At 35.6% G+C, this 16651-nt stretch overlaps 1 protein-coding gene across 1 annotated transcript; it reads right to left on the reverse strand.

Moving 5' to 3' along the window:
• Positions 1-3229: 3229 nt before the first annotated feature.
• Positions 3230-15181, reverse strand: LOC113049543 (tumor necrosis factor receptor superfamily member 27-like). Its single transcript, XM_026211970.1, has 7 exons — positions 14958-15181; positions 13590-13680; positions 12325-12503; positions 12051-12139; positions 10242-10409; positions 10026-10130; positions 3230-6574 (listed from the first exon to the last, which is right to left on the reverse strand). Exons 2-7 carry the CDS (start codon positions 13671-13673, stop codon positions 6177-6179), a joined length of 1023 nt encoding a protein of 340 aa, XP_026067755.1. The 5' UTR covers positions 13674-13680; positions 14958-15181; the 3' UTR covers positions 3230-6176.
• Positions 15182-16651: the final 1470 nt, after the last annotated feature.

Genomic DNA, 16651 nt, shown 5'->3' on the forward strand with positions numbered 1-16651 from the left:
AATGGATTACGTTACTAACAACAAGTTTTGTCATGTAATTTGTAATCAACAACGGATTACAATTTATATGTAATCTATCCAGCTCTGTTTATGAGTGAGTTATAGTATGTCAACTGATTCCTCCAAACACACTCATTCTTTCAGGAAATAGGCTAGACCCCTCCTACTGGTGCTCAAAGACGCACTTAGGTTGTTCTTTGACTTTGTTTGGCGATACTTTTATTGATGAAGCAAAACAGACGAAGAACCAGCAGTTCAGCATGCAAGTTCGTGTTGAACTATTAGGCAATATAAAAGCAATACCACACACTTTATAGCCTATTGCTGTTTTACAATTAACACGGCTGTGAATGTGATAACCATGCTTTTTCTGTCAGAGCTCTTGCAGCTTAAGTTATTTAATCTTACTGAAGTTCTCTTAATTGTCTATTTAATGTCAGAATGGATTACTTTTTTTAGTAATTTAGTTTTGTTAATCTTTATGGCTATTGCGTGTCCTTTCTGAAGTATGAACACGTCATTCCCTGTTAATGGTTATTTCTTGGAAGGCTTGACCATGACATTATTCATTATTTCAGTGGTGTTCAGTTAAAGTCAAATCGTGGGTTTAGAGGTACATGGGGTTAAGTAAATGATGACAAAGTAAATGAGTATACTTTAAGTAAAAGGTTATTTTTATTATTATTTTTTTTTTGGATGAACATCCCAGTAGATGGAAGGAATTGTAAGAACACACCTTTTAAGAAGTTCCCATCTGCAGTTGTATGGAGTGTGGAAATTGAATGTATTAGAAGAAATCTAATAGTATGCTGTAATAAGAAAACTTTAGTATCAAGCTCACTCCGAGTCTGAACTGGACACGTTCACCCCTCTGCCAGCTGCATATAGTGTCCACAGTGAACAATACTGTTATCTTCTCAATTATGTCCATTCTTTGGAGTGCTGTGTTTGGCGTGTTACTCCAGTGAGAAATAATGTCATTGCATTATAGGACAAGAAGCACTAGGATGTATAATAGCCCATGATGTATTCTGCACCAGTGACATTACGCACTGCATTCTGTCTCTGTGCGGATTTATTTCTCACTTCCTCAAGTAATTGACAAGTCAGTCAAGGTCTTCGAGAGACAGCCATGATCTGGGGTTTTTAGAGTAGCTGTAACCTTGTCTACATCTGCCCCAATTTGAGTTAAAGCAATGTCCCACAAACAATAATTTAACCTTGGCAAATCTTATTGTTTATCAGACTTTCACCTCTTATTCCCAGAGCACCTGACAAGATTTCTCACTCTATATTATTTACTTGTTTCCCAAATGATAGGCCAAGTCAAAAGCTTGTTCATCACATTGTCGATCACAACACAAGAGATTGCAAATATGTAGCCAATACCTTGACAGTTCATCCCTCCAGCACCTTCCACCTCCATCTTCATTTTTAATCTACAGTATTAACTCATTTTAATTAAGTAGTCAAGGGAGGAACTACAAGTGCTAAAACTTAAATTCCCTTAAAACATCATCATTACAGGTAATCTAAATAGTCTCTGGCTTTCAGTCTTCAGGATAATTTGATTCTAAAATACTGTATTGTGAATAATAGAAAGAGATTTTTATGGCTCAAAGGTTTATAGCTTAATGGAGCTCTCGTATCGTCTCAGAGTTGTAAACTAAAAGAATAGTTCATCCAAAAACTTACAATTAAATCTCTACAATTTCCACTTGGGCCATTCTAGAAGTAGTTGAGGTTGTTTCTTCAACAGAACAGATTTAGAGAAATGTAGTATTAAATAACTTGCCCACCATTGGATTGTTTGCGGTGAAACATCCCAATGACCCACACAAACCTCAGTCCATCATTTAATGTCTTGTGAAAAGCTGTGTTTGTAATAAACAAAATCCACAATAACACATCCTCTTATGAAAACATCTCCTTCCCTGTTATCCTCTGACATCAAAAATTATCAACATATTTGTTTAAAATGGTTTTGGAGTGTTTAGTTTAGTTTTTCTTCTGATTTAAACAAGAAAAATAAAAAAAAATTCAGCAAATTTAGATTTTTGTCTGAATTATTCCTTTAAGGTTAGTCTTGTAGACTTTGACATCCTGGCTAATATGTGCACATTACTGATTACTGATTACTGGGGTCTTTTTCCTCAGAATTAAAAAAAAAATATCAGGAGATTTAAACAAATGTCTCCATTTGCTCTCTTTATGCAGGGATATTGAAGAGGTTTTTTTTTCTTTCCTGTGGGTTCTCTATGGCACAGCTGAATCTAATGTGATGGACTGTAAAAAAATCTTTTTTTGCTCTTAGATACACCAGTGTCTGATCTCCTTCCTTGTCATCTCGGCTAGCTCTGTCAGCATGAGTTTTGGCAGTAATGATCTGAAATTGAGGCAGTATGTATCTCTCCTGTGTTCACCTGTGAGGTGTTGAAATATATATAGGCAGATTTGTACTCTCGACTTAATTCACAGCAAACAATTTGCTTACCAAATGTGAAAATTATGCGAGCTCAGGTAAGCAATTAGGCTAACACTGGATTGCTTTTGCTGGATTATGTTTAGAATGCAAAAGATTCTGTATTTTCGTTATCTCCTGAGGAGATAGCCAAGAAGAAAAGATAGATCAAATGACCTGAAGTTTCAGCAAATAGGCACTAGAGACAGGTGCTGCTAAACATAAACCTCCATTGTTTACAAATGAGCAGTAGATGGCAGTCACATCTCAATGAGTTTTTCTTTCAGTACAGCTTGTGGATTTATGGTTTGATATATAAAATGTTTAAGGTCAACTTATATCAATATATATATATATATATATATATATATATATATATATATATATATATATATATATATATATATATATATATATATATATATATATATATATATATTATTATTATTATTATTATTATTACCCAAATAATTGTTTTATTGTATGTTTTATACACTGACTAGGCGACACTTTGCATTGATGTACTGATGCAAAATATACAAAGATCTGACAAGTACAAAAAGTAGAAAAACAATTTATTTGGAATATCCTGAACAAAACAACACTGGCAACAATAGCATCATTGCATTATCCCACAAAATACTATACCTGATTCATTAAGAACACATTCAACTTAAAGTAGAAAAAGAATCCTACTATTACTACAATACAACACAGTTTACCACATTTAACACTGATTAGTTTTTTTTTTTTTTTTTGTTTAAAAAAAAATAGAACTCTGATATATATTTTACAATGAATGTGTGGTTTTTAACAAAACAATGCTCAATAAATGTTTAGCACAACAAAATGCAGGCATACTTGCTACAAATATGTGCAGTAAAATATACAAAAAAGAAACTAGCAACATTTTACAGTACAAGAAAAAGCACATATAAATGCTAACATGTTCAAGCTTTTTAATTAGCTTTACAAATGAAACGCAATTTTTATCTAAGGTGCGAAAAGATGAACAATTGCTTTTGATGCCTTTTTGGATGAGGTCCATTTTGAAGAGGTCATTACAATGCCTCCTTCCCAGCAACTTAAAATGCCAACTCATAAACTACCCAGGAAATAGGCTAGATCTAACAAAACTGCTTTTATTAAAAAAAAAAAGCACTTTAATGTCTTCAGAATAAAATAGGAGAAGAATGTATTAATCTTCATTTCAGAATGATCATTTTTGTTGCATTATTTTATACTTGCCTGTGAAGTGAGGGCCACACATATGGAGTATAAAAACCAGTTTGGACAGAGTCAAGCCGAATATCCATTGCAATATTGTAAAGTTTTTGTGGTACCTGTGGCATCCCATCTGCATCTGTCCACCAAACCACCTCAAAAACATTTTTGTGTATTCACAGACACACCTAATGACTAAAGAACTGCCGTTTGCCCACACGATAACACTTCTATTTACAATAGCTCTTGCTCCTCAGGGGACATGCAGTCTTCTTCAAAGATTTATTATGCACATGTTTTAAGACAGGTTTGCACACGCTGGTTGTAATGAGGTTAAATTATATCTTAGGAGTATCGATAACATCATGTCCTCTGTGCAGTTAACTTACTGTACATTAGTGGTCGTTTACTTGAATTTGTGTAACTGTGTTTTTGGATAAATATTGTTAAATCCTGTCAAAATACTGAAGTTTGGAATATTCTGTGTGTATAAAAATTACAGAGGTGCACAGGTCCTTTATCACACTGGCAAAAGTATTTAAAAAAGTAAGAAATCTGATTGACATGCTCACAAGCTTCACTGGAGCACTAACAGGCTATAGAGGCTATGATAGTGTTGGAGAGATGCATTTAACACTCTCAAAAACGTCCTGTGCTTATTTAATTTAATTCAGCCAGAAAAACTGATTTATATTAAACCCATTTATTAAGTGGAATGTAAGGGCCACAATAATGTCGATCTTTATCAAGGCAATATCGCAAAACCACGTTGTTGCTTGTTTCATTTTTGATAGTTAATTTTGCTAAACCACATCGAAGACCTGAAGGATTAGGATAATTATTCTTAAGCAAGACGGGTTCACACAACAACCTTTGATAGCCAGAATTCCCTTCCCCCAGCATATTTGTTTTTACACATGCTGTTAGTTAAATTTAAATGGGTGGTTGATTATGATTTCCTTTTTTGAACTTTAGTAAGTGTGTAATGTTGCTGTTAGAGCAAAAACAATGTCTGCAAAGTTACGACGCTTGGAGTTCAATGCAAAGGGAGATCTTTTGCTGTTTATGGACTACAAAAAACTGCTTGTAGGGACTACAACGAGCTTCTTCCTGGGCTTGTGACATCACTAACCCCGATTTTTACATAAAACCCACCCCCAGAAACATGCAACTACCCCTAATGGGAAGGGGGCATGACGTTTCCGGACAATGTGTACTAGGCGGCTAGCTAATCACAAACACACTGAGCCTGCTAACCAATCACCTTAGGCATATGTTTAGGCACACTTTTTAGGAACAAGTCAGTTTGGTTTGCCCGGCAGCATACTATTGTTCAGTCCAAAACTCCAAAAAGTTTAAGTAAATAGCAAATTAGAGGCTGTCATCAGTAATGGTAAAAGTAGTTAGTTATAAATCCAGTGATAAGCAAAATCAAGCATAGTCTCCATCAAGTCTCCATAAACTCCAGTTATGGATTTTGTAGCAGGTCTAGTATAGTTCTTATATACATCCTTCGGAGATGTTAAAGCGAGGTCCTTACTCTGTGTGGTCATAAAAAATCCCAGGATGTTATTCGAAAAGAATAAAGGTGTGACCTCGGCATCCTGGCCAAATTTGCCCATTGGCCTCTAACCATCATCGCTCTGTCTCCTCTCCACCAATAAGCTGGTGTTTGGTGACGGTTCTGGCGCACTATGGCTGCCGTCGCATCGTTCAGGTGGATGCTGCACACTGGTGGTTTGAGTTTTACATTTGTTGGAAAGAGGTATTTTAAGGCTCACTAAGGTCAACATTTATTTGATAAAAATACAGTAAAAAATTTAACTGTGAGATTTCATTGTAATTAAAAATGATTATATTTTAATATTTAATTTATTCCTGTGATGGCAAAACTAAAATTTCAGTATCACATGATCCTTCAGAAACCAACTTAGTATGCTCATTTGGTGTTTAAGAAAAATGTCTTATTATCAAAGTTGAAATCAGTTGTGCTGCTTAATTATTTTTGTGGATTCTAAACTTTAAACGTTAATTCAGAATCTGAATATATGTTATTGATCTTCTTGTGAATGATCTACAAGCAATCAAGAACCAATGGATAGAACCAAGTCCCACTTTACATTTTTTTTGTTACTTCTTTGATAATCCAGTTCACTCAGACGCACATTCAAATACTGAAGAAAACATTGATTGTTACTTCTGTTAATTGCTACTTTTTAGGCAAATGAAGATCTTTTTTTTCTCTGCCCTTCTCCAGTTAATGTCCATTTTGTGCTAATAAGCACTTGTTTCTCACATTGCAGAAACATCAGACAACCACAGTAGCACACTTATTTCAATGAACTTCACATGATATGTATTGAGTGGAATGTTGATTCTTTAAGTGTCTCATTACCATAATTGTACGTTTGCAGCTGTGATCTCTCTTCACGTTAACAATCTCCTTTTCCACTTTCTCTTCTCGCTCTCTCCCCCCCTAGGTCCTGCAGAATCAGGCCTGAGGGCACTGTGGGATATTTCTGGCTATGAAGTCTGAAGGTCTGAATGTGTGGAGCTCCGGGGCGTTGGAGAGATACTGAAGGTCCAGTTCAGTGCACTCTACAGGAGCATGAAGCCCCCAGGCTGTTCGCTGCTCTACGGCACAGCAGGGCCTCACTGCAGACTGTCCTCCTACCAGAGTGAGAATGACATGCTGGCTGGAGAGGCACGAGTCTGTAGAAGAAACTTCAGGTGTTTCTGTTGCCTGCATGATGACTCCCTTTGCAGGATCTGTGCAGGACGAGCTTTGCATCAGAGGAAGAACCTCACACCTATGCATGCCAAGATCAGTGGTCATCCTGGTGGTGATGTCATTAAGCGTGCAGGGGTGCTTCAATAGCAGGCAAGGATCTTATAGAACACAGACCAAACAAGTCAGGCACACAATCATCACATCTCTTTCTTTCTCTCTTTTAAATACATATATAAATACATATTATAAATACTGTAATTACTGATGATTTTGGTGTCATATTTCTTCATAAATATTATATCTTAACTAGTGATCGACCGATGTATCTGTTTACCGATATTTTTCCCGATATTTAAGCATTTTTCCATAATCGGGTATCGGTTTTGTAATATCGGATTCGCCGATTTACGGCGCCATCTTGTGGCCGTTTTGAGATTTCCGCCATTGCAGCCCGGGTGTCTGAGGAGATCAGTCACCAACAACTCAGTGCACAGGTAAATATATGTTCTACTTGGTTTGCTTTAATTAATCAACTTTATTTAACATAACAGACATGCACAAACGCGATCTGAGACATAAATTCCTGATATAGTTAATTTATGCAGCTTGTTTCTAAACAATTGAGACGAACTCATTGAGTCACGTAGTGTAATTCATCATGTCCTGCCCCAATAAAGACGTATCTTTACATGAATTAAATAAAACAGACAAGAATGAGTGCATGTTGAAAATAAAAGCGTTGAATTTAATTCTCTATCTGTTGTATTTGCTCACCATTAGTCTAGAAGAGAAAGTTTGTTCATATTGCTTAGCAACTGACAGATGATATGGAGGCTTAAGCACGGCGACTGAATGAAACTTTTGACAAGATTATCTTGTTTAAACACCCTAGATTATATTATCATTTACTACATAACAATTATTTCGCTAATACACATATAAATATAGCCTACCGCTTTGTGGAAATTAATTATTTATTATCTCCATGCGCGATCGCGGTTGATTAAATTATAGTCAAACAGCACTTTGTCAGTTGGCATTTCATGATGTAACGTTAGATTGAATCTAGATCATAAAATGCCAACTGACAAGTGCTGTTTAACTTTATATAGTCTCGGGAAAAAAAGTTCGTTCATATTGCTCAGCACCTGACTGGGTTGATGATCAGGAAGCCTCAAGCAATGCCACTGAATGAAACTTTTGACAAGATTATCTTGTTTAAACACCCTAGATTATATTATCATTTACAACATAACAATTATTTCGCTAATACAAATATAGGCTACATATACCGCTTTGTGGAAATTAATTATTTATTATCTCCATGCGCGATCGCGGTTGATTAAATTATAGTCAAACAGCACTTTGTCAGTTGGCATTTCATGATCTAACGTTAGATTGAATCTAGATCATAAAATGCCAACTGACAAGTGCTGTTTAACTTTATATAGTCTCGGGAAAAAAAGTTCGTTCATATTTCTCAGCACCTGACTGGGTTGATGATCAGGAAGCCTCAAGCACGGCCACTGCATGACATTTTTGAAGGAAGCAGGCTTACAGGGCAGAATGCTGAAAGACTCTGTTTTCTACACTAAAACCTAGTTCTGCTTAACTGGGAGTAAATAGCTATGCACTCCTAAATAGCCCTCCCGCCCCCACCAATATGTTAGAATCATTTTAGTGCTTTATTTTTTTACCTGTTTTTATTTTTTTACCTCATCAAAGCTTTTATTTTAAAACAAAGACACTTAGTAACAGTGCGCTTACATTTTTTGGACTCAGACCCCTCTAATTATTTGTGTATAAATATAATGTTTTTTTTTTTTTTGTATGCAAGGGGGGAGTGATTGTTATAAATAAAATGTTTTTTTCAGCTCATTTGTGTTGTAATAATTGTCAGAAACAGAAGTATAACAGTAAATAAATATCGGTTCTGCATATCGGTTATCGGGTACATAAACATACAAATAATCGGTATCGGTATCGGTTATAAAAAACCAATATCGGTCGATCACTAATCTTAACATACATGACTCAAGATAAATTTACTTGAGAATCAAAGTGTCGGCAACTGAAATTATACGGCTGAAAAGAGCAAAGATGTCGAAGGTGTGGAAATATTTAAAATAGTCAGAGAAAGACGCAAAAAACAGTTTCTGAGAGACTGTTTGGTACTGCTTCACATGTCTTCAATGAAAAGAGGAAGGGTGGTTGTTACTTTTTACTGTATGATGATTGAAATCGCTAAATGGCCTTTAACAATTAGTAAATGAATTGCAGAATGTTATGTTTTCTAATACATGTATTCAGACAGCTCTGAACGAGCATGCGGCTCTGTCTGCTTGTTAGCAAAAATAATAATCTGCGCTGAAACAATCAGTTGCTCAGTAAAAATTTTCAGCTAATGAAAATTGTGAATGAGACAATGCGCTACGTGCGACAAACATTTTTGAGCGTGACGCGCTCTGACGCACCTGTCAGCTGATGGAGGCAGAACTTACAGCGATTGCCTTTTTGTTTGTTTGTTTTATTTTTCAACAGTTTTTATGTATGTGAGAGTGTGTTTTATGTTGAATGTGAATGTATCTGCATGATTACTATCTGTTTGAGTGCAAATCAGCCCAAATCAGCTCGCTATTACTGTATGATCACGGCTATCAAAGTGAACGCGTCTATATGAATAGAGAGAGTGGATTATTTACTTTATGGCACATTTGTGTTATTACCATCTGTATAAGTGGCCATCAGCACTTCAGCACTTATTTGCATTGTAATTCATTGTAAATGCTGCATTTCAAGCAATGTCAGGATTTTCTGTAATTGGCATACAAAGTTAAATCTTGTTTTATTTTTCTTATTATTCTTATTTTTCTTACTCAAATTCTTCTTATTTTATTTTTCTAGTGCTCAAATAAATCACTTATATGATGTCTAAGTTTCTGTCTAGTGTTTTATAATTGGAAAAATAAAACTATGCAGTGGTATGTTTACTGACTAAATAGTTTGTAGAAGCCTTCAATACAGTTGGTAAATATTTTTTGTATATTTGAGGGGGAGGGGGGTCTATACATAGTCTCATAAAAATATTAGCAGAAGACTCATTTTTCATGATGTCTTATTCAGATTTGAAATAGAAACTTCTGAGATGTGACTTTCAACCCATTACTTTTCTAGATTGCTCCAGGACTGATTTCATGTACTTTTATATCAAATAAATAAATATTTATGTGAGGTAAAAAAAAAATCAAGGCACTTCAGTGTCTATAACTTTTAATATTTTCGAGCATTATTAAATTTGGTTGATAAAAAGCAAAGCCCAAAGGGTCTTCTATCCAAAGACACCAAAATTATGTTTGTAACACACTGAAGTACGAAACCGTGGCAATTTTAAGTTAGGTAGAGCACTAGAGAGAATTATTTTACATTTAAACACATTTTAAAAGCCATTGTGAAAATGGCATATAGTGGATAGCTTGAATCTCTTTTTTGAAACATTTTTTTGCCATGTGATCTTTAGGTGGAATTTTTTTTTTTTTTTTTTTTACATCACATTCTTATTGTGTCTGTAATCAAACTTTAACTCGATCACAGCCTGTCATGCACACTTACTTGATGTGTCTACTTCTGCGTCCTGCATCACTGTGTGCAGGGTTGTCATTGGAACTGAAGCTGCGTCACTGTCACGGTGACCGTTACTGACTGGTGATAAACAACCTGAGAGTAGAGGTTGAATGAAATGTGAGTTATTTACGTTTTAAGCCACACCTTGTGGTTTAGTGGATTACTGTTGTATGTACTGTATATTCAGTGTATGTATATTCATACGTTTGCATGTTTTCCTGAGTGAAGACCGTGTCTGGTAGGTGACACACACAATTGTAAATAGGACGGTTGTTAATATAGCCGTTGCTGCACAAGCGGTCACCATGGATGATACATTTTGGACGGGAGGTGCTGAGGTTTGGGCTTTTGCAACACCAGTCCCTGCTTCACCTAAAAATGGAAGAATCAATTAGAACACATACGACCAATATCAACTTCCATTCTAAAATTCTGAGTAAATTATTATTTACTCAGTGATCACTGGAGAGGAAGGTTATTAACAACTCCATTTCATTACATAAATTGTGTGGCTGCTTGGAATATTTCTCACAAGTCCAATAATCTACTTTTTGCAGCACGGTATTGGTTTGGAATGACATGAGAGTGAATAAATCCTGATGGAATTTTGTTGTCTATGTAAACTATTCTTTTAAAACACAATCAACAGATTCCAAAGACTTGATAACTATAGGGTTACAAATCAGTAGCACGGTAAATCTAAATGAGTCTTGGTTTTAAAACCACACTTGCAGCTGCCTTATTCTGTTGCCTTCCCTTTCTTTCTAAGCACCCCTCTTCCTGTTGCTGGTGGCGTATCTGATCAGCAGAATGCTAAAAGACCTCTGTCAATCCGTGATGCAATGGGTTCAGCGAGGATCGACGCTCAGTCCATGCTGAGCACTTTCAAAGAGCATTGACTGATCCTTGCTGGATAAATACCTTCTCCCTTACTTAACGCATAATCACATTGAGAGAATAGAGATAAAACAGTGAGAAAAAGAAGTAAAAGAACTGAAGCTCAGATAAGAACATGGAAAGAATGAGTGCAGGCAGGGGTGAAGAGAGTACCACAAATTTTAGAGGATGAAAACGTGAAGAAACTGTGTCTTTAATGCATGAATTTAAAGGGTGAATGTGAATGAATTTATTTCCAATACATTAACATGGGTTTGTGTTCCGGGATGTGGAAATCTTTAATAACAGTCAGTCTTAAATGGATAGTTCACACAAAAAAGAAAATTCTCATAATGTTTCTGAAATTACTGTAAACATAGTAATGGGACACAGTCTGTGCGACCAGATGTGCCACCAGATGCGCTCTGTTATGGACATAAAGAGCACGATAAAATATAAGATAGGATGATAAATAGATAAATAAGTAAACCGCTGCACTGTCTTTTTGTTCTCGTGTATCAGTAGAAATGTCTGGTAGCTATAAACTGTGAAATCTTGAGGTAAGCCATTAGTCTGGTTAATGGTGATAACTGAGATATTGCACTTCATTTTATTTAGAAATGACAAAGTTACATATTAAGTTTAGTTAAGACAGGGATGTTTATATCCATGGCACAGAAGAATCGTGCCTGCTACAACTTAGCATTAGGGCTGGACCAGAATATTAAATTATTCTAATATTTGTTAGGTGGGTTGGCATTCGATTTTAAATTTTGAGAAAAATTCTCCCGCAAAATGTTTCTCATTCACGCTTGAATATTAATCCAAATTTTTATTAATCCAAATTAATCCTGCCAAAGTTTAGCGTCATGCCTCCCTCAACATCTCTCACTGTTAACACCGATCCAATTGATGCATATAAACAAACAAACAGTGGATTTTTACATTTATTTACCTATTTGTAGGGTTGGGTATTGTTTGGATTTGATCGATTCCGATTCTGCTTATCGATTCTGATTCTTTTTGATTCCCAGTTTCAATTCCAATGTAATTAAATAATGATATCAAACATTTATCCTTTTGTCTCTTTTTTCGTGTCATGCTAGTGTAAGTTGTATTTATCAGTATGGCACTCACGGCTACACTGCAAGTTTCTGAAGGGTGCAGGGCCACATGGAAGGCATTCCAAATCTTCTTGTCCATCCAGTCGCATTTTGCTGTAGAAACTTTCATTAGAGAGAAAAAAAAAGGTTTTGGTATGAAAACTACGATACAGTGGTGTGTGTGAGAGAGTCTATAAAGTTTTGGGTGTGAAGTTGCATGCAATCGTGTGTGGGTTGATCACAATTGTCAGCTATAAACATCATGTGTCATAAAGGTTGTTTTGTGTGTATGTGTGAGAAAGTCTCACCCAGGGAGGCAGTTTCCACACACTGCATTGTCTGTGTGTGTGCAGTGCTTGATTTGGTGTCTGTTGAGTCTGCGGCAGTTCTGGCACAGTGCACAAGGGTGAGAACCCCAGACTTCCTTAAACCACCGAACTTCACATACGCCACACACTGCTGACACTCCTACACCATAACCACAGTCCTAACCGCCCACAAGCACACAAACATAATGAGTAACAAGATAAGTACATTGGATGAGTCAATTTTTTTTTCTGAAAACACAGCTTTTGTAACCTTGCCCTGTTTGCAAGTCATTTAAGGTCATGTGTAAGCCTCTGGTGGCAGGGATATGATACTACAGTTATGTTTAAATAGTCCACAATTTGGGGCTCTGCCATTTTTCATCATTTATTTGAAAAAAAGCCACATTATCATTACTGTGTTTTATTATTATATTACAGTGGCCGAGAGAGCTCAACACGCTGCAACTTAAGAAAACACATGCCATCTGAAAAAACACCAGCAAATGAAGAAAACATCATTAGTTTGACAACACAAATATTGCAAATCATCACAACACATGCATATAACAAAACGTGCTGCAAATCATCACAACATATGCATATAACGAAACGCGCTGCAAATCATCACAACACATGCATTTAACGAAACGCGCTGCAAATCATCACAACACATGCATATAACGAAACGCACTGCAAATCCATCACAACACATGCATATAATGAAACGCACTGCAATTCCATCACAACACATGCATATAACGAAATGTGCTGCAAATCATCACAACACATGCATATAACGAAACGGGCTGCAAATCATCACAACACATGCATATAATGAAACGCGCTGCAAATCATCACAACACATGCATTTAACGAAACGTGCTGCAAATCATCACAACACATGCATTTAACGAAACACGCTGCAAATCATCACAACACATGCATTTAACGAAACGGGCTGCAAATCATCACAACACATGCATATAACGAAACACGCTGCAAATCATCACAACACATGCATATAATGAAACGCGCTGCAAATCATCACAACACATGCATTTAACGAAACGTGCTGCAAATCATCACAACACATGCATTTAACGAAACGTGCTGCAAATCATCACAACACATGCATTTAACGAACGTCACTTTCCCTCACTGTTAAGATCCAAAGCACTGAAAAGTCTATGTGCTCTCAAAAAGAAAATATTTTAATCTAAAAAGTTCTTACACTCACTCACACCCAATATCGCTCTTTCTCTCACCTCTTTCAGTTCTTGGCCAGGTGGACATTGTGGGCACTTGTGACACTGTCCACCGTTGTAATATTCGTCCATCGAGCAATCCATTCCATTTCTAAGAGAAGGAAAAAGAAAGAGTTAAAAAATACAGCATGCAAACATTGGCTTACAATGTAAAATGTAAAATACCGTATACTGCCAGTGAAGTTCTTAATTGTTAATTGGCAGTAAGTATACAGAGAAAAAGTGTAAATTAATTAAAAATGATGTAGTTTTATCGTAAAATACTGTGAATCTATGGTTTTGGGGAATAAAAACTATTATAATTTATGGTAAAATACAGTAAAAGGACATTCACAGAAATCCCTGCATGAAACTTTAAATAAAATTAGATTTGTGTACATTTGTGTTACATTTCCTGTCATTTAATTCATGTTTATTGAATTATTTAAGAGTTGTGTGTTTGACCCTGTGCACTGTCTATACACAAATGTAGACCATGTTTCATGCCTCTGCCATGTACTCTTGATTCTTTATGAGGCTTTCTGTTGTACCATCTATATTATCATATACTGTGTACATTTTATAGTAAAGTTATGACAACTATAGCTGCCCTTTCCTACAGTGTACTCCTCAGAAGTAATCGCTGAATTCAAGTTAATTTGAAAATCAAAGCTCAGGGTTAAATTCGATCTAAATATAAATTAAATATAGGCTGGCCTATCTATGGATTTATTTCTATTTTTGTTATTATTTTAAATATACATTTTAAATAGAAAATGTAGGTTTAATGATTCGAATGTCTATAGTTTTCAAAGTACAAAAACATTATACATTAGACAGTCCGTATTAATAAGAATTAAAAATCTAAATAACGATATAATACAATTTTATATATTTCTATTATGTTTTAAAAAAATATTGAGTAGATTGTTTTCCTTAGAATTTACAATCCATTTCAATATAGCGAATTAATTGCAAAGGGGAAAAAATACTATAGGATTTCAGTACTACATGCTTGAACCCCCCAAAAAGGAGAAAGGAAAAATCTTTCGCTCGTTTCATGCAGTGCAGCCTAGCCAAGATTCAGCTATATTTGCGTTCGTTTCAATAATAAAGATTAATGTCCATTCATTTTTTATCCATTCCAGATATCAGAACACAGAGAAACAGATCAAGCGAGAGCGCGCATCGAGGTGCCATCTAATACAAAAATACCTCAGTTAAAAGATCTGTTGGGAATAGTCTAACCGAGGCATAAAATACAAGAAAAGTTAAAATGGTCAAACTGAACTAAGTAGGGCGCACTGCTACGATACAAAAGTAGAGAGTAATGCACCAGCTATCATGAATCTCAAGTCACGTATTAGGGACAGTTTCATCCACACTTACATTGCAGCAGGGACAAATCTCAGCAGTCACTTAATTCTCTGTCCCATTAAAGTAATCGTCTCCTGTGGCTTTGGGCAGATTCGGTCCAGTTTCGCTTGCGGTTGAAGGTGACTGGCACATTTGCCCGGTGCGCTACAGTGTGCGGCGCGCTGGGACACACGGGCATGTCCCGACATGTTCACACTCCTGTCACTAAAATCCGCTAAAGCTGCAGAAGAAAAGATGTGCGAGCACTCGCGGACACAGTCAAAGTCCATATCTTTGAGAAATGCTCTTGAATGGAAATTGCGATTCAAAAGGATTTCTCACAAAACCCTTAGGCTACTATGAATCTCATATAACATGATAGCAGTTTGAAAACTTGTTTCTAGTCCTCAACCACAAGCAGTCGTTATATATATTATTATATATATTGTTTTCATGGTTTACTTCGATGCAGCAACCTCTTGAGGACACAGGGGGGCGATGAAGATTTTACACATTGACCTTAAGCTTAATAAAACTTAAATAGCTCGACAATGCAATTTACATTCAATACACTTTTCATTTGTAGCTCATAACATTGTATTACATTACAGTACATTGTATTATTGCATTCCATTATTAGACTGCACTACCTTAAGCTGAACGCTGCAGCTCTGTGATCAGTTGGCAAGAAACAGAGCAGGCCTTGTTTACTATGCTTTCTCTTATGCTTAGAAAATATATTTCCTAATCTATGAATGATCTATTAAATGAGATAAAGGTATATTAGAAATTATAAAGAATAATATATTGTGTAAATGTATTACAATACATAAAACACAAGGAATGGCTGCTTTCATTGTAGGCTATTGAAAAATGTGTGACAATATATTTACTTCTATATCAAAATATATGTAATTTTATATTCAGTACACAGTTTATAATATACAGACATGTAATAAGATATGGTAATGTTTGAATATATTGAACAGATATTTACTCATGCAGTACACACACACACATCTATGGAAATATATATTTATTTTATTTAACAGTAATTTAATTATTATGTGCATGTTTAATATTTCAAAATACACATTTAGTTAACATCTATACAGAGTTGGACAAAGTATACAATTCCATAACTTTAGTGACAGAACAGATACTGCCTGTCAAATATTAGCCCACCCCCACATTGAAAGCAGCTCTGGCAGTGTGTGCACACATCTGTGTGTAACCAGTCATCCACATTTGAACCGAGTGGACTGCTCAAATGTGAAATTGTTGTAAATACAGACTGATAAGGAAAACATCTAACCTGCTTTAAAACCCAGTAACACAACTGTATAACTCTGTATAGCTGTACAACAGCAACATTCCTTTAACAAAAAAGCAAAACAGCAAGATTTATTTGGCATCAAAACAAACATTCAAATGCTCTCTAATCGCTCTCGCCGCTCTTTGATGTCATACACAGAACAGTCTGTGCAGTGCTGCTTCAAGTCAAACACCTATTGTGCTCTGTTAGGAGATGCACAACAGTTCTTCTGTAGCTTTATAATATTTTCATTTACACCATTTTGCAAAATTGCCCAATATTGTGTCTAATATATACCACAATATTAACTTTTTATTATTGAATTGTTGTAAATAAATATCACCTTTGCAAATTCTCAGTGTTAAAAAAAATGCTAGGAAGTCACTTCATGTAGCCCAACAAGAGTGATTAC

Source organism: Carassius auratus, chromosome 30 (genome assembly GCF_003368295.1).
Source record: "Carassius auratus strain Wakin chromosome 30, ASM336829v1, whole genome shotgun sequence".
NCBI lineage: Eukaryota > Metazoa > Chordata > Actinopteri > Cypriniformes > Cyprinidae > Carassius > Carassius auratus.

Coding starts and splice junctions, on each gene's coding strand:
- LOC113049543 (XM_026211970.1), bottom strand. CDS start 13,673: ATGGATTGCTCGATGGACGAATATTACAACGGTGGACAGTGTCACAAG. Junction 12,504..13,589: donor CTGGCCAAGAACTGAAAGAG/GTGAGAGAAAGA, acceptor GTGGGCGGTTAG/GACTGTGGTTATGGTGTAGG. Junction 12,140..12,324: donor TGTGGAAACTGCCTCCCTGG/GTGAGACTTTCT, acceptor CTCTAATGAAAG/TTTCTACAGCAAAATGCGAC.